Source organism: Scyliorhinus canicula, chromosome 24, assembly GCF_902713615.1.
Source record: "Scyliorhinus canicula chromosome 24, sScyCan1.1, whole genome shotgun sequence".
Lineage (NCBI taxonomy): Eukaryota > Metazoa > Chordata > Chondrichthyes > Carcharhiniformes > Scyliorhinidae > Scyliorhinus > Scyliorhinus canicula.
The window spans coordinates 6,433,754-6,460,715 of NC_052169.1; the positions used below are offsets into that span (position 1 = coordinate 6,433,754).

Below are 26,962 nucleotides of genomic sequence, written 5' to 3' on the forward strand. Positions count from 1 at the left end.
GATGGAACCCGGATCCTCGGCACAGTGAGGCAGTAGTGCTAACCACTGTCCTTGACATCTGCTCTATGATTAGAGAAAAAAAAACAAGGAAGAAATGAAAGAGATGCTGGAAATCAGAAATTTACACAATGTTCTTGGATGTGTAATTCAGGAAAAGACAGGGTAATCCTTTGGATGTGTTTCTTTATCACAAAGGAAATGGCAACGCATGGTGTGTGAAGAAAGAAAAACAATAAAGACAACTAATTTAAACATCAAGTTTTTAATTGAACTTTCAGCAAGTTTAATCTCAAAACCAAGGGCTTAGTGGTTTAAGTGAAAATCAGGTTGTCATCACCTTAGTTACAAGTTGGAACAGTGTACCACCCATCATAAAATAGAAGGCTCAATAGCAACAACGTAAACCAATATGTACAACATTGCAAAGGAAACATCTCCTTAACTTTATAATGACATGAACTGGAAGAGAACTTTGAGGTATTAATTGCTTCAAAGATCACATTAAATTATAACTTAAAACAAACAAGATGCTGTTATGAAAAATTGACATTCGCAGTTGAATGAAAATATTCACTTTGAACTGTGACCTGTCTTTTCTCAGTGTTCTACAGCCTCCCCCCCCCCCCCCCCCCCCCCCCCCCCAAACAAGTGCAGAATGGCAATAAAGCAGCATTGACCTTTCCTGTATCTGTAAAACATCAAATGTCCCACATAGGTTCAACACCTTAGTTTAGCAGTAGGTCTAACTGAATCCTTCTGCTGGCTGAGCCTTCTGTACGAGTCCATTTTAACTGCAGTGGTGGCCACTATAAAAGGGTGTGATTGGGATATTTAAGAAAAAAAAACCCTAAGAATGAATGTTACCTTCTTAGAAGTCACCTTGATCAAAGTGGAAACTATGGAAGATTGAAAAAGAAATTGCAAATACCAGAAATCTAAAAGGACACAAGGAGCACACATCAGACCAACCACTATAAAAACACAAAAGGACCTCCGTCTGAAATATTAAATAGACTACAGTATAACAACATTTTCCATTTTTTAAATTACAGAATAAACTATGCCAATGTGTTTATTTATAACAATTTATGCAACTGCAGTTTCCCTGAAGTGAATTAGACAGACACATTGACAGAAATTAAAGTCCATCAGGTGTGGAGAATCCAATTCTAATACTTTGAAGATTTCATATACAAAGGCAGCTGAGGAAAATGAATTGAGGCTTTAAAAGTGACATTAAATCAATAACAGATTGGTACAGATTTATTCCATAAATGTTGAACTACAAAAGAGAAAGTGGTGTACATTTTAATGCATTGTGCTCTGCACGGGCAGAGGACAGCAACTATGGTTTCCAAGTCCTATTGGTTTGAACACCTGCTGGTTTCATGTGCACTAAAGGTCTAAACATTGGTAAGAAACGAGATAAACTAGCTAATTCAATTTTGAGGTTTATTCTCACAGACTTTGCACTGTGATGGGTTTCTATAGTTTTTAGATTTGTGAAACATTAAAATAATTTAGGTTCTAAATAATTACACCAATAGCACGGAGTAAATTCTATTTTAAGGACGACGAAGATCAAGTGGAAGGGAGGCTGAACATCTCACCAGTAAAAACAAGCTCTGGACTCAATAGTTCTTAATACACAGGTTATTTCCTGGACAGCAAAGTACTAACTGATTTTGCAGAAACCCAGAATGAAGTGAAGCTCCTGCCTACCAAAGGTGTAGGCAAAAAAAAAATCAGTAACATATTCCAACGGCAGACTCCAGTAGATTGCCTCAAATGTTAAATTACAAAGCAGAGTACAATCAACAACACCACTTTTTGGGAACCCCTTTTGTTGATTAACTTCAAACAACTAAATGATAGAAATGAACAACTATTTGGCATTTATATAAATGTAGTACTTATCCTTTAAACAATCTGAATGGATAGTTGCAACTAAAATAATTCACCCACAGAGAACTTAAGTCGAAGTTATTTGGCTCGAAACAAGCTTAGACTACAGTTTTAAATCTAAAAGGCAGCATATATTTCAGGGAATTTCATAAAGACTTGCTTTTTGTGAATTGTGCGCTGATCAGGGTGAGGTACATTACTGCTGGGGGCTGCAACACTTTCTAATTCCCCCATGTCCAGTGCCAGCCTCAAGCATTACCCTGGCCAGTTTGGCAGTTACATACAGGGAGAGGCTGATTTTCCCAGCAACATACTTCAGCTTGAAAACTAGTAGAGTACCTTCTGATGTAGTGTTGAGTTACCATTTAATTTACTACCTCTGCTAAATGAAACCCTGAATTTAAAAAAATATAATTTAGAGTACCCGATTATTATTTTTTTCCAATTAAGGGCCAATTTAGCATGGCCAATCCACTAGCCTGCATATCTTTGGGTTGTGGGGGTAAAACCCACGCAGACATGGGGAGAATGTGCAAACTCCACATGGGCAGTGACCCAGGGCCGGGATTCTAACCAGAGTCCTCAGCGCTGTAGGCAGCAGTGCTAACCACTGTGCCACATGCTGCCATTGAAATCCTGAATTTAGTGACAAATCTGAGAGTTCAAAAAAATCCATATTAGTAAATGTAACTTATGGGGAAAGTTTTCAGTTATAAAGGGAGTTTCCACAAATTTATGTCACAGGATTATTATAAATTCATGTATTAAAATGCATACACGATGAAGTTAGAAAGAGCACAGGAAATCATCCCTCTGATCTCGCAGTGCTTTAAAACTGAAAAATAATCAGCAGAGGGAAGGTCCAATACTTAGAATATATCTCTAAAATTTACTCTATTGTCTTACGGTACTAAAAAAAAACACAACTGATAATAGGTCCACTTCTCTTTGGTATATAAAATTGAGGAGGCCGAGCTAGAATGAGAAAAGAGAAATTGAAAATAATTTTTGTCACAAGAGGGTAGTATGTGACGGGGACTCATTTGTTTAAAAAAGGTGACAGCGGCAGAAACCCTTATCACATCTGAAAATTACTTAAATACGCACTTTTAGTGTTGTAACCTACAAGGCTAGGTATCAAGAGCTGAGAAGTGGGAGAAGTTATTTTTTCAGCTGGCACAATCATGGCTCTAATGGCCTCCTTCGGTGCCATAAATTTTCTACGATTATATTGATTGTAAAAACTGGTACAAACATGTGTACAATTCTATATTCGCCTCAAGAATTCTGTGAAGCAATGTAATAACCTAGGGAATTCTCAGTCATTTTATGACAGCATAAGACAGATAGGAGTGGACGATCTTATCGGTAAAGTAAGCAGGGAAGTAGGAATGGATAGTTTTATAACAGTAAATCCTACTGTTAAAATCTACTGGGCTGGTCATTTTTTTTCTACCAATAGGACTTGTCAGTCAGCACTTGTCCGGCCAGGGAATTTGCTCGAAAGTGATCTAAGAAGTTTAGTTGTTTATATAATCAAAACCCAACACCAGAGAACGACTGGCATTAAAGTTCATCATGGTAGAATTTCTCGTCATGTAGTTGGCTACCATAGTCGGTTGCTTCGCTGTTGAGGAAGAGATCCTGACTCACAAGTATTTCTGCTTCTGTAAGTTTCTCATCTCCATTTGTATCAATTTCTTTGACAAGATGATCAGCCTGTCAGGGAACAGAAACTCTCACTGTTATTTTCTGATGGTGGTGAGCAAAAACTGAATTAGCCTCGCAGCGCCTGGATGAATTTCAGCGGAAGATTCCTCGCCTGACTCTGGAATGCTTCCTCGTGATTCACTCAGAAGTCCACAGCATCAACTCTGGCTCAGATGCAAAACAAAGCTCCCTCTCGCACTTCGTACCAATGAACTTTAATTCCAACCTCAGGTGACAAACACTGATCATCTAACTTCTAGTTCTTCTATTCTTATTCTCCTCCCAGAGTGAGACTGCTATTCATTAGCTTAAGTAATTCATTCTCCAGACTAGAGTAGCTTGGCCAGAAACACAGTAACAGACCACCTGCCTGCTCTTCCCATCAGTCATGTATGCACAAGACCTACTGGAGCAGGGGAAAAGTTAGAGAAAAGAGCAGGAATTTATGCTCTAATTTCTTCTCTCCTCTGCAAATTCTCTCCAAGATCACGCCACAGATGTGCTTTGCCAAAGAAACTGGCGGTAAAATTTTCTACGTAGCAGGGGGCTCCTGTTTCAAAAGTAGTATTGGGACATAACTTTTGACATTATGCTTTTAATTCTCACAATCATACACGGTTTTAAAGAATGAGGTTTAGTTGCAAACTAAACTTTTCTCCCAATATTTTTCTAAAATTTATTCACCTCTTAAATATTTATGCTGTCCTCGGGTGAAATGTTGGTCTGGGGAACAGAACACAATTCCATCTCAGGTAAGTGCTCCCAGGTAAAGTATGGCATCATTCAATGCAGAATCATGCTCACTCTAATTTTCTTCCAACAATGTATTTTGGGCCAAGCAGAGAACAGCAATCACTGTGGTAGATCTACATGTCTTGTAATTACCTGCATTATCCACCCTGAGACTTCTCTCTGAAATAATTAATTATCAACAGTGGTAATCATAGAATCCCTACAATGCAAAGGAGGCCATTCAGCCCATTGCATCTGCACCGCTCCTCCCAAAGAGCACCCTACCTAGGCCCACCCCTATGCCCCATCCCCGTAACCTGTCCTAACCTTTGGACACTAAGGGGCAATTTAGCATAGCAAATCCATCTAATCTGCACATCTTTGGACTGTGGGAGGAAATCAGAGCACGTGGAGGAAACCCACGCAGACATGGGAGAACATGCAAACTCCACACATACATCACCCAAGGTCAGAATACGAACCCAGGTCCCTGGAGTTGAGGCAGCAGTGCTAACCACTGTGTAATCTTCATGTTGAGAACACACCCACAAGGTGCTGGATTGAAACTGCAAACTTAAATCTTTACACACTAGAAAAGATTGAACAACATTTCAATGACTACTCTTACCACAGGCTTGACATTTAAAGATAGCAGGTTTACCTCATCATGCGCAATGTCCTGGTTGTTGGGAATAATCCACAACAAGAGTTCCTCTTGATTAAGTTTGCCATCCTTGTCTTTGTCATAATCATTTTCAAAGCGATCACGTTCCACAGTTACCCATTCTGGATCTTCCTCTGCACCTATTTTCATGAGGTGGAAACATTCTTAGCTACAAAATACTAACATTAGATAGCGCCAACCAGCAATGTTCTTGCAGAGTTGAAGGATTACATGGTGAATTGTTCCCATCTAGTTTATGGGTAGGGTGGTGATGGGCAGGGGAAGGTGGTACGAGAAGGTTAATTTTACACTCAAAGTTCTCCTGGCATACATAGCTTGAAACTATATCAGACATATAAAGAAATTTGGAGAGTTGATTATACACCTCTTACATACATCAGCCTTGGTTTCAGACAGCCAACTAGATATACCCGAACCCACTCAGATAGGGAATGGTGTGCGATCATGGTGACACCCTCCAATTACTGCGAACGTTTCATATAACTGGGTGTTAAGCAACAGCAGGACTGGGATTCTCAGTTTGATATTCCTTTCTGTTTCCCTACTAGGTGGGAGATGGCAGCGCCACGGTAGAGTCCCTACATTAGTAATCCAGAGGACCAGACCAAAGCTCTGAGGACATGGCTTCAAATTCCACCACGGCAGCTGGTGGAATTTGAATTCAATTGCTAAAATCTGGAATTGAAAGCTGGCCTCAGTCATGGTGATCATGAAACAATCATTAATTCTGGTTAGAGACAAAAATGGTGGCACAGTGGTTAGCACTGCTGCCTCACGGCGCTGAAGGACCGGATTCGATCACGGCCCTGGTTCACTGCCCGTGTGGAGTTTGCACACTCTCCCAGTGTTTGTGTGGGTCTCAGCCCCACAACCCAAAGATGTGCAGGGTAGGTGAATTGGCCACACTAAATTGCCTCTTAATTGGAAACAAAAAAGAATTGGGTACTCTAAATTTAATTTTTTTTAAAAATCCATTTGGTTCATTAATGCCCTTTTAGGGAAGGAAATCGTCCATCCTGTGATATGTACATGTGACTCCAGACCCTCAGCAATTTTTTTACATAGAATTACATAGAATTTACAGTGCAGAAGGAGGCCATTCGGCCCATCGAGTCTGCACCGGCTCTTGGAAAGAGCACCCTACCCCCTATCCAAGGTTAACACCTCCACCCTATCCCCATTACCCAGTAACCCCACCCAACACTAAGGGCAATTTTGAATACTAAGGGCAATTTATCATGGCCAATCTAACCCGCACATCTTTGGACTGTGGGAGGAAACCGGAGCACCCGGAGGAAACCCACGCACACACGGGGAGGATGTGCAGACTCCGCACAGACAGTGACCCAAGCCGGGAATCGAACCTGGGACCCTGGAGCTGTGAAGTGATTGTGCTATCCACAAGGCTACCGTGCTGCCCCTTTGGTTGACTCTTAACTGTCTTCTGCAGTGGCCTAGCAAGCCACTGGGGCAATTAGGGATGGGCAACAAAGACTGGCCTGTCCAGCAACACCCAAATCCCACAAAAGAATAAGGAGAAAAGAAAAGGTCAGGGAATACTTTACTGAAACACCACACCTTAGATGAGGAACTAAACTTCAGGGAATTATAGGTTCCAAACTAATTTCTACATAATGTGAAAGTACCCAGATATCGGGATATTACCATTATCGAAAAGAAAAATCAACAAACTATAAAATTGCAATTTGTGAATCCCAAACAATTTTTAGAAGTCTAAAAGATCATTCAACAAAGGAAGAGATAGGGAGCTCCACAGTTTTGAGGGTTTTTTTTGTAGCAAGAATGACTTCGAGAAGAAGACGATACTGCAAAGAATCTTTGTTGGAGTTCAGTAATCGAAAGGAGGAGGTGTATGTTGAATGTATTTACATTTTGGCCGGGAGAGGGGGAAACAATAGGAAATTTCACAGCGGCAATGATCATAGTAATATCAATAACGTCAACAAGAATGGTTGGTCACACCCGGAATCACTGGTTTGAAAATGTTGCATTAATTCACCGAGGAAATATAATATTAATTTAACTAACCTGGGTCTTTTTTGTAGTCACCAAGGTATTCGTCTAAGCTGACAAACCCATCTTTGTCACGATCATGTTCATCTAAAGCATCCTGTATGACGTAATCCTACAATTTGAAAGTTAAAAGCATTTGTATTGATATTAGGTGGACATGCAATCAATCTCAGTTGTGATGTTACCCATAGTTGAAGGCCCCGGGGGATACCACTGCCCATGGAACTCTACTCCAGCACAAACTACACGATAAAGGGGAAGATTCTTCAACTAGCTGATCTGTCCCCCCAGTTACTCAGGCTTTCACCTTTTAGTAGTGTGCAGTAAACAATTGAAATGAAGCAGTATCTATAACTGGAAAAGTTCCACAGACCACTCTTATTAAGAAGATTTAAAAAATGTTTTTTATTCACATATCAGTAGCTAATATTTAATATAACTTGCACAATAGACACCATACTGTAACTCACCTTCATATAATCAGCTTCCTCTGGGTGTTCAAATGCTACAAATTCTGAGAGAGTCAGTCCGGGTAACTCATCATTGTTTGCTTTCTCAAATCGTTTTTTATCTTTCAAAAAAATCTAGAGATAGATCAAGCAAGTTCAGATACTGTTCTTTTTTTGTTCCTGGTTAAGCAGGCTTGAGCAATAAGTTGCTCTGATACCAGACAAACAGGATAAACAATCAATTTGGCATTCAGATTTCAAATATACGAAACAAAAAGGTTATCCTTTCCTCTCAAAGACTTCTGGAATGTTAATTCAAAATGTATCTTTATCCTTAATTGGATATCAGCCCTGGCAGTCACAGTATCTGGTCTCTGTGGGTTCAGGTCCCACTTCAGAAACTGCAGTCACCGTTCAATGCAGGAAAATCAGAAGTTTAAACACTTTGTGAAAAGCAATACAAAAAGCAGCAATGTTGTAAATGATGAGATTCTTAAATTGGAGGAACAGGGAGATAGATGAAAAGAACAAGTCCCAGATACACAAATCTTGAAATGGTGTGATTCCGGACAGGCGCCAGAATGTGGCAACTAGGGGCTTTTCAAGTAACTTCATTGAAGCCTACTCGAGACAATAAGCGATTTTCAATTTCAATTTTCAACTCCAGGGACCCAGGATCGATTCCCAGCTTGGGTCACTGCCTATGTGGAGTCTGCACGTTCTCCCAGTGTCGGCGTGGGTTTCCTCCGGGTGCTCTGGTTTCCTCCCACAGTTCAAAGATGTGTAGGTTAGGTGGATTGGCCATGCTAAATTGCCCTAAATTCCCAAAACGGTTAGGTGGGGTTACTGGGTTATGGGGATAGGGTGGAAGTGTGGGCTTAGGTAGGGTGTTCTTTCCAAGGACTGGTGCAGACTTGGTGGGCTGGATGGCCTCCTTCTGCACTGTAAATTCTATGATACGTAAAAACAAACAAAAATGCTGTGTTTTGTTTTAAAGCAGTGGGATTGAAAATAAAAGCCATGAGCTAATGTTGAAGTTGTACACAGCATTGGTTAGGCCACAGTTGGAGTACTGTGAGGAATTTTAGATGTCCCTTATAGGAAGGATATTAGAATCATTGAAATTAAGATTTACCAGGTTCATACAAGGAAGGAGAGATTATAACTATGAAAAGAGCAGAAAATGACAGCATTTTCATTTTAGCATGGACCGCTGATCAGAACTCTAATAAATCAGGGCAGCACGGTGGCCTAGTGGTTAGCACAACCGCCTCACGGCGCTGAGGTCCCAGGTTCGATCCCGGCTCTGGGTCACTGTCCGTGGGGAGTTTGCACATTCTCCACGTGTCTGTGTGGGTTTCGCCCCCACAACCCAAAAATGTGCAGAGTAGGTGGATTGGACACGCTAAATTGCCCCTTAATTGGAAAAAATAATTGGGTAATCTAAATTTTAAAAAAAAGAAAAAAAAAAGAACTCTAATAAATCTGGTACACAGCGCCGAGGTCCCAGATTCGATCCCGGCTCTGGGTCACTGTCCGTGTGGAGTTTGCACATTCTCCCCGTGTTTGCGTGGGTTTTGCCCCCACAACCCAAAGATGTGCAAGGTAGGTGGATTGAACACACTAAACTGCCCCTTAATTGGAAAAAATTAATCGGTTACTCTAAATTTATTGAAAAAAAAACTCTAATAAATCTTTTGAGATTATCGGAGGTCAGAGTGAAAGTTTATTTGTATTGTGATTAATCAGTAACAAGGGCACGTAGACACAGTGTTATCACAGTCAGCCTTGACTCAGTGATAGTACTGCTACCTCTGAAGTTTGTTGAATCAAATCCCATTCATATATAATCCAGACTGACACGAGTACTGCAGGTGTCATTTTTCAGACGAAACTTTAAAACTTGGTTCCATCATTCCTATTAGGTGAATTATGAATCAGACATAAATCTACCCCCTTCCAATTCCAAAGCATGCTCCAATGCACTGTTACATGTAGAATGGAAATCTTTGATGACATTTAAAAATTTTTTATTTTTTATTTTTAAAAAAGAGTACCCAATTATTTTTTTTCAATTAAGGGGCAATTTAGCACGGCCAATCCACCTAACCTGCACATCTTTGGGTTGTGGGGGTGAACCTCGCGCAGACAAGGGGAGAATGTGCAAACTCCACATGAACAGTGACCCAGAGCCGGGATTTGAACCTGGGTCCACAACGCCATAGGCAGCAACGCTAACCATTGTGCCATGTGCCGCCCCGATGACATTTCTAATGATAGTTATGTTCCCTACATTTCAGCATCCCAATGGTTCAGTTGGAAAAGGCAGTACAAGAAAAGTGATTTTATTTTTCCCTTCTGGCCTATTTAGTCCAACCTTTTCCTGATTATTTGTCTGGATTTTGGGTAACTAATAAAATACTACTGCTGTATGATAACAAGAAATTAAATTTCCTACCAAATGGGTTCAGCAAACAAAATAATTCTCAGAGGGATTATATTTTCCAAACAGATTGAGGGGTAGAATTTCTGCTTTGGGAGCAGTACATAATTCAGATGCAAATTGTGTTGTTTTATGAAGTTCAGATCTGGTTCAAGTTTCTGCTTATTTGTATAATTACAAAGATAAAGCCTTCCATGAACCAGCAGTGCTTCTTTAGAACTCAAATGTTCCCTCCCCGGGTCACTGTCTGTATGGAGTTTGCACATTCTCCCCGTGTTTGGGTGGGTCTCACCCCCACAACCCAAAGATATGCAGCGTGGGTAGTTTGGCCACGCTAAATTCCCCTTCATTGGAGAAAAAGAATTGGGTACTCTAAACTTATTTTTAAAAAGAAATAAAAATTCCCTCAAAAATGTATTGTTTTAAATCAGTTTTAAATAAAAGAGAATGATAACCTCAGCTAAAAATGGATTTATCAGAGTGTTTGTCACTGTTTTTCCAACAGCTTTGAGTACCTTGATTTTAAATAACTGAAAATGACAATACAAACTTGCCACATTGATAAAATTGATCTGGGGCTTATCTAGTTTTATGAGTGGGATTGACTTCTAGAGCAATGTTTTCGTACCACAAAAGATCTCAGAAACTTGATTTGTGCTAGACACAAGTTGCACTTGAAATTCTTTGATCCTCTGTGATCAATTTCAGACACACTGCACTGGAGCATTGATGCAACCTGGTGAAGCTTCTATCCTTATACTTTCTTTACTGTTCTTGGGTTCTGTTATGTTGATATGGGAAAGTCACAGTGGTATTGGGCGGATGTTTATTGTTTCTGGCCCTCCAACCACAGCTTATGTAATGTAGCACATGGCCGTAGCTAGATTTCAGCATTCAGGCGAGGTGAGTGACTGCTGTTGACATTAAGACTGCGTATGGCATCAAGGCGCCTGGGCAAAACTAGAGTCGATGGGTATCAGGAGAAAATCCTCCACTGGTTGTAGTTATACATTTAAAAAAAAAAATTTGAGTACCCAATTATTTTTTCCAATTAAGGGACAATTTAGAGTGGCCAATCTACCTATCCTGCACATCTTTGGGTTGTGGGGGTGAAACCCATGCAGACGTTGTAGTCATACATGGCACAAGGAAAGATGGTTATGGTTGTTGGAGATTAATCATCTCAGTTCCACGACATCACTACAGTGGAAAGCGCTCTAGGCCCAGCCATCTTCAGCTACTTCATCAATGACAGTCCTTCCATTAAAAGGTCAGAAGTGGGGATGTTTGCTAATGATTGCTCAACATTCAGCATCATTCGCGACGACTCAGATACTGAAGAAATCTATTTCCAAAATGCACTAAGACCTGGACCAATCCAGGCCATGGCTGACAACCGGTAAGTTACATTCACGCCATTCAAGTACCAGACAATGACCATCTCCAACAAGAGAGAATCAAACCATCACTACTTGACATTCAATGGCATTACCATTGCTGAACGGCCCACTATCAACATCTTGGGATTACCACCAAAAGGGAACAGGACTGGCCACATAAATACTGTGACTACAAGAGGTCAGAGGCTGGGAATCCTGCTGCGAGCGTGAAGGAATACACTTGCCTGGATGAGTGTAGCTCCAACAGCACTCAAGCAGCTTGACACCGTACAGGGTAAATGCAGTCTGCTTGATTGGCACTGCACCCACAAACATTCACTCCCTCCACCACCTACACACCGTGGCAGCAGTGTATGCACCATTTACAAGATCCACTATAGAAATTCATCAGCAGTCCTGAGAGAGCATCCTACAAACCCACAACTGCTACCATTTAGAAGGGCAAGGACAGCAGACACATGAAAAATCCGTCACTTGGAGGTCCTCTCCAAGCCGCTCACCATCCGGACTTTGGAATATATCACTTTCCTGTCACTGGGTCAAATTCCTGGAACCCCCTCCCTAACTGCACTGTGGGTGTACCTACACCACATGGACTGCAGTGGTTCAAGGCTGTAGCTCAACAACACCTTCTCTTTTTTTTTTTTTTTTTTTTTTTTTTTTTTTTTAATTTTTTTATTGGAATTTTTTGCAGAAAATATAACAAAAAGTATAGCAAAAAGCAGTAATATGCAACTAACAGCCCCATAACACCCACAATTCCCCCCATACCGTAACATCACATGTATCACATTCCCCCACCCCCCCCCCAAACAAGAGAACTTAACCATAAATTAAAATTAGATAAATCAAATTTAAATAAAATAAGCTAACATAATCATCGCCCCCCCCCCCCCCCCCCCCACCACCCACCCACCCACCCCCCCCCCCCCCCCCCCCCCGGGTTGCTGCTGCTACTGTCCCAGTACCCTATCGTTGAGCCAGAAAGTCGAGGAAAGGTTGCCACCGTTTAAAGAACCCTTGCACCGATCCTCTCAGGGCGAATTTAACCTTCTCAAGCTTAATAAAGCCCGCCATGTCATTGATCCAGGTCTCCACGCTTGGGGGCCTCGCGTCCTTCCACTGTAGCAAAATCCTTCGCCGGGCTACTAGGGACGCAAAGGCCAGCACACCGGCCTCTTTCGCCTCCTGCACTCCCGGCTCTACCCCAACCCCAAAGATCGCGAGTCCCCATCCTGGCTTGACCCTGGATCCCACCACCCTTGACACCGTCCTCGCCACCCCCTTCCAGAACTCCTCCAATGCCGGGCATGCCCAGAACATATGGGCATGGTTCGCTGGACTCCCCGAGCACCTGGCACACCTATCTTCACCCCCAAAGAACCTATTCATCCTCGTCCCAGTCATGTGGGCCCTATGCAGCACCTTGAATTGGATGAGGCTAAGCCGCGCACACGAGGAGGAAGAATTTACCCTCTCCAGGGCATCAGCCCATGTACCGTCTTCGATCTGTTCCCCCAGTTCCCCCTCCCACTTCGTTTTCAGCTCCTCTACTGACGCCTCTTCCTTCTCCTGCATAAGCTTGTAGATATCGGATATCTTCCCCTCCCCGACCCAGACCCCCGAGAGCACCCTGTCACTCACCCCCTTCGCGGGGAGCGCAGGGAATCCCTCCACCTGCCGTCTAGCAAATGCCTTTACCTGCAGATATCTAAACATGTTTCCCGGCGGGAGCCCAAATTTCTCTTCCAACTCCCCCAGGCTCGCAAACCTTCCGTCGATAAACAGGTCCTTCAGCTGTCTAATGCCCGCTCTATACCATCCCCGAAATCCCCCATCCATGTTCCCCGGGACGAACCTATGGTTCCCCCTTAACGGAGCCTCCATCGAGCCCCCCACTTCTCCCCTATGTCGCCTCCACTGCCCCCAAATCTTGAGGGTAGCCGCCACCACCGGACTCGTGGTATACCTCGTGGGAGGGAGCGGCCACGGCGCCGTTACCAGGGCCCCCAGGCTTGTATCCCCACAGGACGCTCTCTCCATCCGTTTCCATGCTGCCCCCTCCCCCTCCATCACCCACTTACGCACCATCGACACGTTGGCCGCCCAGTAATACCCCGAGAGGTTGGGCAACGCCAGCCCCCCCCCATCCCTACTCCGCTCCAAGAAGACCCTCTTCACCCTTGGGGTGCCATGCGCCCAAACAAATCCCATGATGCTGCTGGTCACTCTTTTAAAAAAGGCCCTAGGGATAAAGATGGGCAAGCACTGGAAGAGGAACAAGAACCTCGGGAGAACCGTCATTTTGACGGACTGCACTCTGCCCGCCAGCGATAGCGGCACCATGTCCCACCTTTTAAATTCCTCCTCCATCTGTTCCACTAGTCTGGTGAAGTTAAGCTTATGAAGAGCCCCCCAACTCCTGGCCACCTGCACCCCCAGGTACCTGAAACTCTTCACTGCCCTCCTGAAGGGGAGCCTCCCAATTCCCTCCTCCTGATCTCCCGGGTGCACTACAAATACCTCGCTCTTTCCTAAGTTCAGCTTATAGCCCGAGAAGCCCCCAAATTCCGCTAACAGTTCCATCACCCCCGGCATTCCCCCCTCTGGGTCCGCCACATATAACAGCAGGTCGTCTGCATACAGCGATACCCGGTGCTCCTCCCCCCCCCGCACCAGACCCCTCCACTTCCCTGACTCCCTCAACGCCATGGCCAGCGGTTCAATCGCCAGTGCAAAGAGCAGGGGGGACAGGGGACACCCCTGCCTGGTCCCACGATAAAGCCTAAAATACTCCGATCTCCTTCCATTTGTGACTACACTCGCCATCGGCGCCGCGTAAAGCAGCCTCACCCATTTGATGAATCCCTCCCCAAATCCAAACCTCTCCAGCACCTCCCATAGGTACCCCCAGTCAACTCTATCAAACGCCTTCTCTGCATCCAGCGCCACCACTATCTCCGCCTCCCCCTCCACTGCCGGCATCATGATAACATTGAGCAGTCTCCGCACATTCGTGTTGAGCTGCCGCCCCTTGACAAACCCTGTCTGATCTTCATGAATTACCTCTGGCACACAATCCTCTATCCTGGTAGCCAGGATCTTCGCCAGCAACTTAGCGTCTACGTTAAGGAGTGAAATAGGCCTATATGATCCGCACTGCAAGGGGTCCTTATCCCGTTTTAGGATCAAAGAGATCAGTGCCCGCGACATCGTCGGGGGCAAAGCCCCCCCCTCCCACGCCTCATTGAAAGTTCGCACCAGCAGGGGACCCACCAGGTCCGCATATTTTTTGTAAAATTCTGCCGGGAACCCGTCCGGCCCCGGGGCCTTACCTGACTGCATTTGCCCGATCCCCCTGACTAGCTCCTCCAACTCTATCGGCGCCCCCAGCCCCTCAACCAGCCTCTCTTGAACCCTTGGGAAACATAGCCTGTTCATGAAGCTCTCCATCCCCTCTCTCCCCCTCGGAGGTTCCGACCGGTACAATCCCTCGTAAAAGTCCCTAAAGACCCCGTTTACTTCTGTCCCCTTCTGCACTACATTTCCACCCCCATCCTTCACTCCCCCAATTTCCCTAGCCGCATCTCGCCTACGGAGCTGATGCGCCAACATCCTGCTCGCCTTCTCTCCATACTCATATACCGCACCCTGCGCCCTCCTCCACTGTGTCTCCGCCTTTCTGGTGGTCAGCAAGTCAAAATTGGCCTGCACCTGCGCCGTTCTCCCAGCAACCCTTCCTCCGGTGCCTCCGCATATCTCCTGTCCACCTCCAGAAGCTCTCCCACCAGTCTCTCCCTCTCCTTCCTCTCCTTCCTTTCCCTGTGGGCCCGGATGGAGATCAGCTCCCCCCGGATCACTGCTTTCAGAGCCTCCCAGACCATCCCCACCTGGACCTCCCCCGTATCATTGGTAACCAGATACCCCTCAATGCTTCTCCGAACCCTCTTACACACCTCCTCCTCCGCCAGCATCCCCACATCCAGGCGCCAGAGCGGGCGCTGGTCCCGCGCCTCCCCCATCTCCAGATCAATCCAGTGCGGGGCATGGTCCGAAATCGCTATGGCCGAATACTCGGCATCCTGCACCCTCGGGATCAACCCCCTGCTCAGGACAAAAAAGTCTATCCGGGAATAAACCCTATGGACGTGAGAGAAAAAGGAATACTCCCGCGCTCTCGGTCTCCCAAACCTCCAGGGATCCACCCCTCCCATCTGGTCCATGTATCCCCTCAGCACTTTGGCCGCCGCCGGTCTCCTACCCGTCCTTGAACTGGACCGGTCCAGTGTGGGATCCAGCACTGTGTTAAAATCTCCCCCCATGATCAGGCCCCCTGCCTCCAGGTCCGGGACGCGGCCCAACAAGCGCCTCATGAAGCCAGCATCATCCCAATTCGGGGCATATACGTTCACCAGCACCACCTTCTCTCCCTGCAGCCTACCCCTCACCATGATATATCTGCCCTCCTTGTCCGACACCACCTCAGCCGCCTCAAACGCCACCCTCTTCCCCACTAGAATCGCCACCCCCCGGTTCTTTGCGTCCAATCCTGAATGATAAACCTGCCCCACCCACCCCTTCCTCAGACGGACCTGGTCCGCCACCTTCAGGTGGGTCTCCTGGAGCATAGCCACGTCCGCCTTCAACCCCCTTAGATGGGAGACCACCCTGGTTCTCTTAACCGGCCCGTTCAGCCCCCTCACGTTCCAGGTAATCAGCCGGATCAGAGGGCAACCCGCCCCCCTCCCCTGCCGACTAGCCATAGCTTGGCAGATGTTCGCCCCAGGCCAGCATACCCCGCTCGACCCGTTCCCCATGGCGATAGCGCCTCTCCTCTTCCCCCCCGGCCCTCATCGGCTCCTTCCTAGTCGTTCCCGCAGCAACCCGGTATCCCCCCCCACCCCCCTCCCCCCCCCAGGCTAGGACCCCTCCTAGCCGCGACGCACCCTCCATGGTACTTCCGTGAGTCAGCTGACTTCTGCTGACCCCGGCAGCTCCCGCCAAAACCTATCCCCTCCCGGCTTGGGGTCATCTCCCTCTTGCCACACCTCCTTGGCATTATTGCAGCGCGGGAAAAAAGACCCGTAGAGGCCCTTCCCCCATCGCAAGCTCCACCCCCCTGCCCCGCAGCGCGGGAAACCAGAGGAAAGCCCGCGCTTTCACAATGCCACACCCCATCCTTCTGACGCAGTTCCCCAAAATCCAGTTTCCCCTCAATCCCCAGCCCCGTACAGAAGAGAACATATAGAACACAAACCCCCAACACTCCCCACCTACCCCACAACCATACCCAACAGACAAACCCACCCGTAAACAGAGCAAAAAGAAAACCAGCATACATAACACACATTTCGAAGTTGAAAAAGTTGAAACAGTTGGAACAAAACAGCCACAGCGGAAACAACGCCGGCCAAAGTATGTCCCCAGGCCCTAGTTCAAGTCCAGCTTCTCCGCCTGTACAAAGGCCCACGCCTCCTCCGGGAACTCGAAGTAATGGTGCCGGTCCTTGTATGTCACCCACAGGCGCGCAGGCTGCAGCATTCCAAACCTGACCTGCTTAGCATGAAGCACCGCCTTCGTCCGGTTGAACCTGGCCCGCCGCTTAGCCACTTCCGCACTCCAGTCCTGGTAGATCCTCACTACCGAATTCTCCCATTTACTGCTCCTCTCTTTCTTGGCCCAGCGCAGCACACACTCCCGGTCACTGAATCGGTGGAACCGCACCAGCACCGCCCTCGGGGGCTCATCTGCCTTGGGCCTCCTGGCCATCACTCTGTGCGCTCCCTCGAGCTCCAGGGGCAAATGGAAGGACCCTGCTCCCATCAACGAGCTCAACAACGTGGTCACATACGCCGGGAGATCCGACCCCTCCAGCCCCTCCGCCAGGCCCAGGATCCTCAGATTCTTTCGCCTCGTGCGAACGTCCAGCTCCTCCAAGCGGTCCTGCCACTTTTTATGAAGTGCCTCGTGCAACTCCACTTTCCCAACGAGGACCACGGCCTCCTCCTCTCTTTCAACGGCCTGCCGCTGCAACTCCCGAATAGACTCCTCCTGTGCCGCCTGGGTCCCAAGCAGCTTGGTCGCAGTTGCATTCATGGAGTCCAGCAGCTCAGCCTTCAGCTCAGCAAAACAACGTAGGAGCGAGGCCTGTTGCTCCTGCGCCCACTTCCACCAGTCCTCGGGTGTTGCGCCGGCCGCCATTTTGTTTTTCTTCCCACGTTTTTTTTGGGGCGTTTCTGCAGCCTTTTTCACCATATAGTGTGGGGCAAGTTCTTCCAGGCACCTTCCCCCACCGGGATATGTAGCAACAGCACTGTTTGGGGCCCTCAAAACGGCCCAAAAGCCCTTAAATAGCGGGAGCGCCGGCCGCCATTTTGTTTTTTTTCACCCGTTTTTTGGGGGGCGTTACTGCAGCCTTTTTCACCAGATAATGTGGGGCAAGTTCTTCCAGGCACCTTCCCCCACTAGGATGTGTAGAAACAGTGCCGTTTGGGGCCCTCAAAACGGCCCAAAAGTCCCTAAATAGCAGGAGTGCCGGCCGCCATTTTGTTTTTCTTCCCCCGTTTTTTTGGGGGAGTTACTGCAGCCTTTTTCTTCTTCCCACTCCAGGTGAGCACCATATAGTGTGGGGCAAGTTCTTCCAGGCACCTTCCCCCACCGGGATGCGTAGAAACAGCTCCGTTTGGGGCCCTCGAAACGGCCCAAAAGTCCCTAAATAGCAGGAGCTGCCGAATGTGTGGCTTAGCTCCGCATAGCCGCAACTGGAAGTCCAACAACACCTTCTCAACGACAATAACGGATGGGCGATAAATTCTGGCCTAGTCACATTCCATAAATTAATTAAAAAACTCTCCGCTCTGGAGACCAAGTTGTATTAAACCATTAAACTTGGGTGGATTGGGCAGCACGGTGGTGCAGTGGGTTAGCCCTGTTGCCTCACGGCGCCGAGGTCCCAGGTTCGATCCCGGCTCTGGGTCACTGTCCGTGTGGAGTTTGCACATTCTCCCCGTGTTTGCGTGGGTTTCGCCCCCACAACCCAAAGTGTAGGTGGATTGGCCACGCTAAATTGCCCCTTAATTGGATAAATTTTTTTAAAACTTGGGAGGATTGTTTTCTCTACTGGATTCCTGTGGAACACAACCTGTTCTTCGACATTCAACTGCCCTGGTGATGTATTTAAAATCAGGAACTCCTCATGACAAGTCACAGCACAGCGCTATATTCAGCTCTGTATATCACAGTACAGAAGAAAGACATGGATTCTTGCAGCACCGTCTGAAATATTTCAAAATTCTTCACAAACATTCAAGTCCATTGCCTCTATGGATGAAAACTTAAGCAGTAATTTTCAACGCAACATGGTACCACAAGGACTAATGATCTAACAAACAAGTTAATCTGTTTGTGGTTGAGACAGAAATGTTGGCCAGGATCCAAAAAGAACTTTCTGTTCTTCAAGAAAGACCTGAACAGCTGGCCTTTTAACATATTTTCTACGTAATTAATCACATCTGGTAAAGCAGGCCTCCTTCACAACTGCAATGGAGTGCCACCTTATATTAGGATAAAGAGTTTGGATTGGAGTACAGGAGCAAAGATGTCTCGCTACAATTTTAATAGAGCCTTGATGAGACTGCACCTGGAGTTTTGTTTGCAATTTTTGTCGTCTTATCCATGGAATGACATATTTCCCATAGACAGTTCCCCAGACTGGTTCCTGGGACCAGTGGGATTGTCCCGAGGAGAGATTAAGACAGGAGTGCACTCTCTGTTCAGAAGAATGTGAGGTGATCTTGTTGTAACATACAAATTCTTACAGGGTTTGGCAGAATAGATGGAGGGAGGATGCTTTTCCCCTTCTGGAGGTGGGTTCTACAAGAGAGCACCATCTCAAAATAAGCGGTGGTCATTTAGGAGCGAGGTGAGGAGGACTTTTGTTACAACTCTTGATAAAAATGTTTGAGAATAATCTGCACTACAACATTTAAAGAAAAATGCATACTCCAAGTCTCACTACCTGGAACACAAATCCAAACACTGCGTACACACTGAAAATCTACAGTAAGACAGAGCAATTATTTTGTGATTAATTCATAATTAAAAGTTATTTGTTTGGTTCTGCTTTTCAAAACAGGCATTATACCGGAATTCAATAAATTTCTTTCTCTCACCTGTCTGAGGGATTCCTCCTCTTCATCATCCATCGGAGTATTCTCATCATAATCTAGCATTCGGTCATAACTATGAATGTTGTACTCTTCCCATGTAACAACTCCATTGCCATCCAGGTCATGCTCTGGAAACTGCTCTTTGCTCTCCTCTGTGGCATAATGTTTGAACGACTGCTGGATCCACCCACTGAGCTCACCTGTGGCAAATAAGAGCCATTTATATAGATGCAGCTTTCCTATTTCCAGTGAATAAGAGTTTGAGATAAATTACTATCTAAACAACTTACTGTACCAATCACCTTTTTGAACGCACCAACCCCTATATCCTTGCAGTCCTCTCACTGAAGAATAGGAAGTAATTTATCCTTTTCTTATTCTTCAGCACTGCTCAACAATGGAGTGATTCACTTGCGTTTTGCATTTCGGATTAGCTGTTGTCATATGTTATATAAAGGTATTGTTGTATCTGATTTCATTTGATTTGATTTATTATTGTCACATGTATTAGGATACAGTGAAAAGTATTGTTTCTTGCATGCTGTACAAATGCATACCGTACATAAGCAAGGAAGGAGAGACTGCAGAATATAATGTTACAGTTATATTTTGGTTTTAGAAGCATAGAACGAGAGTAAAAGATAGAATTAGAGGGTATGCTGAGTACAGCTTGGAAAAAGTCACCTCGCTCCGGCGCCATCTTGATTCATGTGCATTTATATATGATTACAACATTGGAATTTCATTCTATCGAGATAGAGTTAGATATGTTTAATGAAAATGCTTGTGTATTTTTTTTTTAATGATCACTTCAGAATGTTCATGAACTGTAAGGTTCAGTTGTGGTTCATGGCTTTTTGAACGACACATATGCAAGACTGTCAATGCAGATTTATTTGCCTGTTGCGCCCAATGCTGTGGAATGTGGAGAGGTCAGATTCACCAACAGTAATTCCAGGATGTCACAGAATTACTTCAAGTAGGGGGAAGTAAAAATTGCAGTAAGTACGTACTTCAAAAGTAAGCTCATTTCTGCAGAGAACATTCAATGACAGTCATTTCATCCCTCATAATCGGATTGGATCTAAACTGTTGCTCACCTTTGGTTACAAAGCCATCGGCATCTGCATCCATCTTCTTGATGAGGGACTTGAGCCGGGAATGTTGTTCCTCCGGGCTCAACTTAGCAAGTTCCCCAACTTCTTTCTAAGAAACAGAACAGACATCATACAAACAGCTTATTCTAGGCAAAAAGCTTTCTAATCCTCCATTTATGAATGAAGTCATAATGAAGTACAAAGTCCTCTCAGAAGTCCAAGTCGTACACAAATACCATGCACCTGTACTTGATACAAAATGTAGGTGTATATCATCAGATTGGGGTATCAGCATCTCCTCTGTATCTGGTATAAAGAAATAAAGCTCAAAATGGATGAAACTATTTAGACACAAACTGAAAATTGGAAAGCTCCCCAAAACCGGTTGATTGCAGCAATTCTGGATTAGTCTGACTATCACAAGAGGAACAGTTATTTTGGCGCAGTGGTTAGCACTGCTGCCTCTCGGCACCGAGGACCCGGGTTTGATTCCAGCCCTGGGTCACTGTCCGTGTGGAGTTTGCATATTCTTCCCGTGTTTCGCCCCCACAACCCAAAGACGTGCAGAGTAGGTGGATTGGCTAAACTAAATTGCCCTTTAATTGGAAAAAATGAATTGGGTACAATAAATTTATTTTTAAAAAATGATTGCTACTCAGAGTAAGTGTCAAACTCAAATTTAGCGGTGTTAATGAAATTAGTTTAGTTGTTTAAAAGAGCTTTGCGTATCTTTGAGATCACTACGCCTTCCATTCTGGAAACCCATCACAAAGATCACCACAGGTCTCACCCCCAAGATTAGCAGGGTATGTGGATTGGCCAAGCTAAATAGTTCCTTAATTGGAAAATAATGGATTGGGAATTTTAAACAGTTATTTTGGATAGCACTGTAATATTAGATTAGTGATCAGTATACCATAAAAACATTGGGGTGCCACAGTGGTTAGCGCTGCTACCTCACAGCGCCAGAAATCCGGGTTCAATTCTGGCCTTTGGTGGCTGTGTGGAGTTTGCACTTTCTCCCAGTGTTTGCGTGGGTTTCCTTGGGGTGTTCCAGTTTCCTCCTACAGTCCAAAGATGAGCAGGTTAGGTGGATTGGCCATGTTAAATTGCCCCTAGTGTCCAAAGGTTAGGTGGGGTTCCGAGGGAGTGGGCCCAGGTAGGGTACTCTTTCAGAGGGTCGATGCAGACTTGATGGGCCAAATGGCCTCCTTCTGCACTGTAGGAAGTCTTTCACTGGATTGTATTTTATTGGTTCTTTTAAATATGGGCAATGTTGACAAACTATATTTAGTGTCCATTCCTGGGTTGCCTTGTCTTGCTATTCCATTTCAGAAGGTGTAAGAATCAATCACTGTTATAGTGTCACAGTAAGCATCTTCCTATTTGATTATATTTATGGATGTCTTTAACAAGTGTAAGCATGGAACGCGTGATGTCATCGGTAGAACAGGCTTTTAAAATATATTTAGAGTACCCAATTCATTTCTTCCAATTAAGGGGCAATTTAGCATTGCCAATCTACCCTCCCGCACATTTTGGGTTGTGGGGGCGAAACCCATGCAAACATGTGGAGAATGTGCAAACTCCACACGGACAGTGACCCAGAGCCGGGATCGAACGTAGGACCTCGGTGCCATAAGGCAGCGGTGCTAACCACTGTGCCACAGTGCTGCCCCTTCAGTAGCGCAGTCTTGTGCAGGTTTTCAGCATTACAAGGAGCTTTGTATAATGTTGCAGGTGTCTGAAATCAAGCTGCACTATTATCCTGATATTTTCATAAGTAAAGAAGATTGAATTTTTACAATGTGTTCGATAACCATTTTGTGATCAAGTTGTGCATGACTGGAGACTGTGTAGACTAAATTTTGTATGGTCTTTTTTCTTGAAGGGCATTAGCAATAGCAATAGTATTAACCACAATTATTCAACAGTAAACATTATTAATTGTTGCTGGATCCTTTTTTATTGAACCAATAGGAGAGGCACAGAGTTGCCCCAGTGTCCCAAAAAATAATTGTTCCATGTGACCTAGGGACACAACTAACATATAAAAAAATGATCCACAATTATCCAATTAAATGGATTTAAACAAGCAGAGAGGAAAAATAGGAGTACCTCAAAAATTAAACATTATCAACAACTATGTAGGAAATACTCAAGCTTCCACGGATCGCGAAAGTGGCTTACTCCATCTGGTATTCTCAAAAGCATTTCCAGGCAAATTCTTATTCTAATTCTGCTTAACTTCCTTGATGAAATTGCTTTAAGAGCAGTGTTGAGGTTGGCCACAGTGAGATTTGTACTATAACCACAACACTAATATATGCTAACCGCATGCAGTCATTTATGTTGCACTTCAAAATGTGCCACACCTGTCACTGTTTGGTGACTGCCACACCTATCTCTGTTTGGTGAAAACCGATTTATATACTGAAGGTTTACAGATCGGGGGTTTTCTATTTGAATACCCGTACAATATGAAAAGAGTAATGGAATGGGGAAAAACAAGCCAGAATCAAAGGCATCCCAAACTTAAAAATAATGTGATCTGTTCCCATCTATAAATATTTATGTTTCAAACAATCCTTTTACAAATTAATAAGAACGCCCACTCTTGTGCTACTGGTCTTGCTGTAAAAGTCCTTGTAAAAATTACATCTTGATGTATGAGGTGTAATTGGTTTGTTAAGCGCTGCGCTAACTTCATAATTACTGCAAAGGTCACAATGGTCCAAAAGGCTAATTATGTATTTGTGTAAAGTCAAATTCCCGCATAATGATAAAAATTCCAGTTTTCAAAACAAAAATAAGTGCATCATTATTTTAGCTTCTATTTTAACCCAATCAAAATTATTTATCTATCTGAAAGCTTAAAACTAAAAGCGGATATTAAATACTTTCAACTTCCTGGTTTGCTGTTTATGGATACTTCAATGCAATCAACTCCTTACTTGCTTGCTGAGATCACTGCTGCTGCACAATGCGTCCTTGACCTCGCACAACATTCAACTCATGTAGGCAAATGGGGAAACCAAGTCACAGAGACTGCTGGATCTCTGCGAGTAGATTCTTTGAGATCAGCAAAATCCAGGCCTATAAATTTTTAATCGAATTTTTTGCACATGTAGATATCAAAATGTAATCCCGATGCATGATGAAATGGGGAAAACAAATTGGGAAATGCGCAAAGAATAGGTTAGATTCTTTAAAATAAAAAAAGGTGTAAATATTTAACAGGTGGCTCACATTTTAAAATAATTTATCTCATAACATTCACCTTTTCCATTCTAATGAGTCAGTAGGACGGAATAGAATTTCCTACCTCTCCGCCAAACAGGACATCCCGATCGAACTCTGAGCTGTGTTCACCATCCATATAGTGGTCCTCAGTAACTAGTGGCTCATGTTTATGATGAGTGTGTGTGGAGCACATCACAATAAAAGTACAGCTCACCAACACTCGGAACTGCATTTTCTGTCAGGTAGGCTTCAATGTCAAAAGTGGCTGTAAAATAATTAAAGGGTTCTGTCATTTTCCACTTAAAAATCTATTCCTATTCACCTCTGCAGTTTCTTCTTATGAAGACAATACGTTTTACATTTGCTTCTCCCATTTACCAAGTTGTACCTTTGTGAACCTCACACCATCCATGGTCATGGGGACAGGGAGAGAACTTGCTTTTTAGTGTCAAAGCTTAAAAGCCATTACCCAGCCCGAATCGATTTTGGCATAAAACACAGCCTGCAGGAATTAAGAAAATGTACGGCACATTCAAAACAAATGCCCAGCAAGCCAACATCATTACAAGCAAAACCAAATTCACGAACCACTTGACTCGTAAAATACTACAGAGCAGTACTGAAATGAATAAAACCAATGCCTCAGAATTGTCAATTATTACAAGGTGCATGAAGTGCTGTCTATCACAAGAGGGTTTGAAAGCAAATGAATGGGAGAACTGATAGGATTTATGCTCATTCACCCGCTAGCAGGGCAAAGGGACAAAGATTAGATCCATTCAAAAAAAATGAGGAAATAAAAGTATAAAAATGCAAGACTCTCTGGGCTGCTCCTGCACAGCTCCAGTAGGTCAAATGGACTATCGGAGCCGGCCTGTTTCAACCTATAAGAATTTCTTCAGTATTTGACATCAATTTGTTGCTTGATTTATTAACTAGAATGCTCAAAAAGAAATGGCTGCTACGATTAAGAATGCCTCCAATTCACTTCAAACACTGACAGGCAAAGCGATTGGAATGCTGAAAAACCACACATACTTTTACATTTTTGAAAAATTACTAATACCTGAAGAGGCTGCACACAGGAATTTATTTGGAACCCGGATCTGATTTGACGGTGTCCAGTTGGGTTAAACAGCAGTTGTTCAGTTTAGTTACATCTACTGTACTTTTCATCTGATTTTTCACTGCAGGAAATATTTTTAGTGCACGATAGTTTCAGATTATTTGGCAGGTTCAAACTTTAAACTAGGTTATATATCAGAGCAATATAATTAAATGTTCCTCAGTTTCCTCATATTTTGCAGTACAGGTACAAGAAAATCTGAGGGGTTCATGTGTCAGACTTTTTTCAAGTTGCTGAATAGAATAGCTAAGAATTGAAACTTTTGGAGGAACAGATGCTGCCAAAATTTGTTATTTGATTGGCTGATTTTATTCTGGTTTCCGTAGTTTTACTCTTTGCAATAAGGTTAATTAGTTTGCATCCTCAACATTTTGGAACAAACAAGCTCCTCTACGCTATATTTTCCACTGGCTTGGAGAGATATAGAGGACATAGTGCATAGGGTGTAACATTCTTGGTGTTAACTTCAATGGTAAAATTAAGTCATTGTTATGTGATGAGCTTTGAGCACAAGTCAAATTGAGTTAAAAGAAAAGCACCAGCCTGTGGGAGTTCACTTTTCGTTCTGGGACACAAACAAAATATTTCATAAGCACAAATTTTTGCAATCAGTTGAACAGCTGCACACAATTCTGCTAAAAGAAAAGCAGAAAATAATGAACAGAACACACGATGAGAGACAGAAAAGGGATTTCTTTAAAACCGTTATGCCATGCCACAGCTATACTTCAGTCTATTTTTTGGAGATGGATCAGGCCCCGTCATTTGTTCGTAAATTATATAATTGATTGATAAGATTACTGTCTGGAGACAGACTGCGGAGTAATGTTCATTCTGAAAAACATGTACAAGCTCAAAATAGCCACTGGAGGAAAAAACCTGGATGCACATTAGCGGCGACTAACAAGAATCATTCGTTTATAGCACATGACCCAAGGATTCCTAAGATTTACTTTCCCTTTCTTCTCGTTTGACGGTTCCAACTTCTCACCTAAATGCTTGTTTTGAAGCCACCATAAACTGGAGTCTATGAATGCCAGCAGAACATAGACTAAAGCAGTGTTAGACCCACTGCAAAACAGTTGATTTAATGAAAACATTTTTAAAAATCGGTTATTAGGTAATCATTTTTGTTTCCCCACCTCCCAATTTCTGACAATTACTGGCAACTGCAGCGAAAAGGCAGAACTTGTCTAGTTACAATTGTTTGCACACATAGATATGAGTGTTCCCCCACAGTGGAATATGTGCTATATAATATATGTGATATTCGTTACCTCATTTACATTAGTTAACTCTGTAGACAACACAAGGTATGTTTTGTTTGCACTGTGCTTGCAGAGCTTGGACATCAACCAGCAATGACAGGGTTTCGCAATGGGAATCTTATTTTTTTTGGGAATTTGCAAAGAATAGCATAAAAAATATATATTTATACAGGGGGAGGGGGGGGGGGAGGAGGGAGAAAGTAACATTATTTAAAAAAAAGTTAATTTTTTTTCGATAGAATCGACGGGTTTTTAAACAGGGAAAAATCGACGCATTTTAAAACTCGAGGAGGAAAACCTGCAAGTTTTTATTTCTAAAGGCAAGAATAACTTTGCTTTACAGTCAGACACTGTTGGTGTCACTCCTGCTGGACGTGGGGGGGGGGGGGGGGGGGGAGAAAGGGGGGGGTTCAGCTGCTGCTGTTCACTCCCCAGTCCCATCCCTCTCCTCCCCGGGGGAACTCGCTGTTCCGCCACAGAGAAGGCACAGCTGGAGATTTGAGGTAAACACCATTTCCTCCGCCATCTCCATCTTACCTGCCTCAAGCTCCTGGCTCCCAACCGCCGGTTGTCAGGCTCCCTGCCGCGAGCTTCCGGCCCTCACTTCCGGCGCTAAAAAAATTCTCCCCCCCCCTTCCCTCTGGAGAGCGCCAGGGGGCGCAGCCGCCGGAGGACTCGATGGTCAACATGGGGTAGCTCAAC

General features: G+C 44.4%; 1 protein-coding gene across 2 annotated transcripts; it reads right to left on the bottom strand.

Moving 5' to 3' along the window:
* Positions 1-246: 246 nt before the first annotated feature.
* LOC119956790 (reticulocalbin-2-like) lies at positions 247-26,874 on the bottom strand. Of its 2 annotated transcripts, none has more exons than XM_038784210.1 (8): positions 26,798-26,874; positions 23,949-24,131; positions 20,627-20,732; positions 19,530-19,726; positions 7,537-7,650; positions 7,082-7,178; positions 5,009-5,151; positions 247-3,624 (listed from the first exon to the last, which is right to left on the bottom strand). In XM_038784210.1, the coding sequence occupies exons 2-8, from the start codon at positions 24,096-24,098 to the stop codon at positions 3,472-3,474; spliced, it is 960 nt and encodes a 319-aa protein (XP_038640138.1). In that variant the 5' UTR covers positions 24,099-24,131; positions 26,798-26,874; the 3' UTR covers positions 247-3,471. The 2 variants fall into 2 exon arrangements, with proteins under 2 accessions (XP_038640138.1, XP_038640139.1); XM_038784211.1 differs by having other exon boundaries at positions 26,802-26,849.
* Positions 26,875-26,962: the final 88 nt, after the last annotated feature.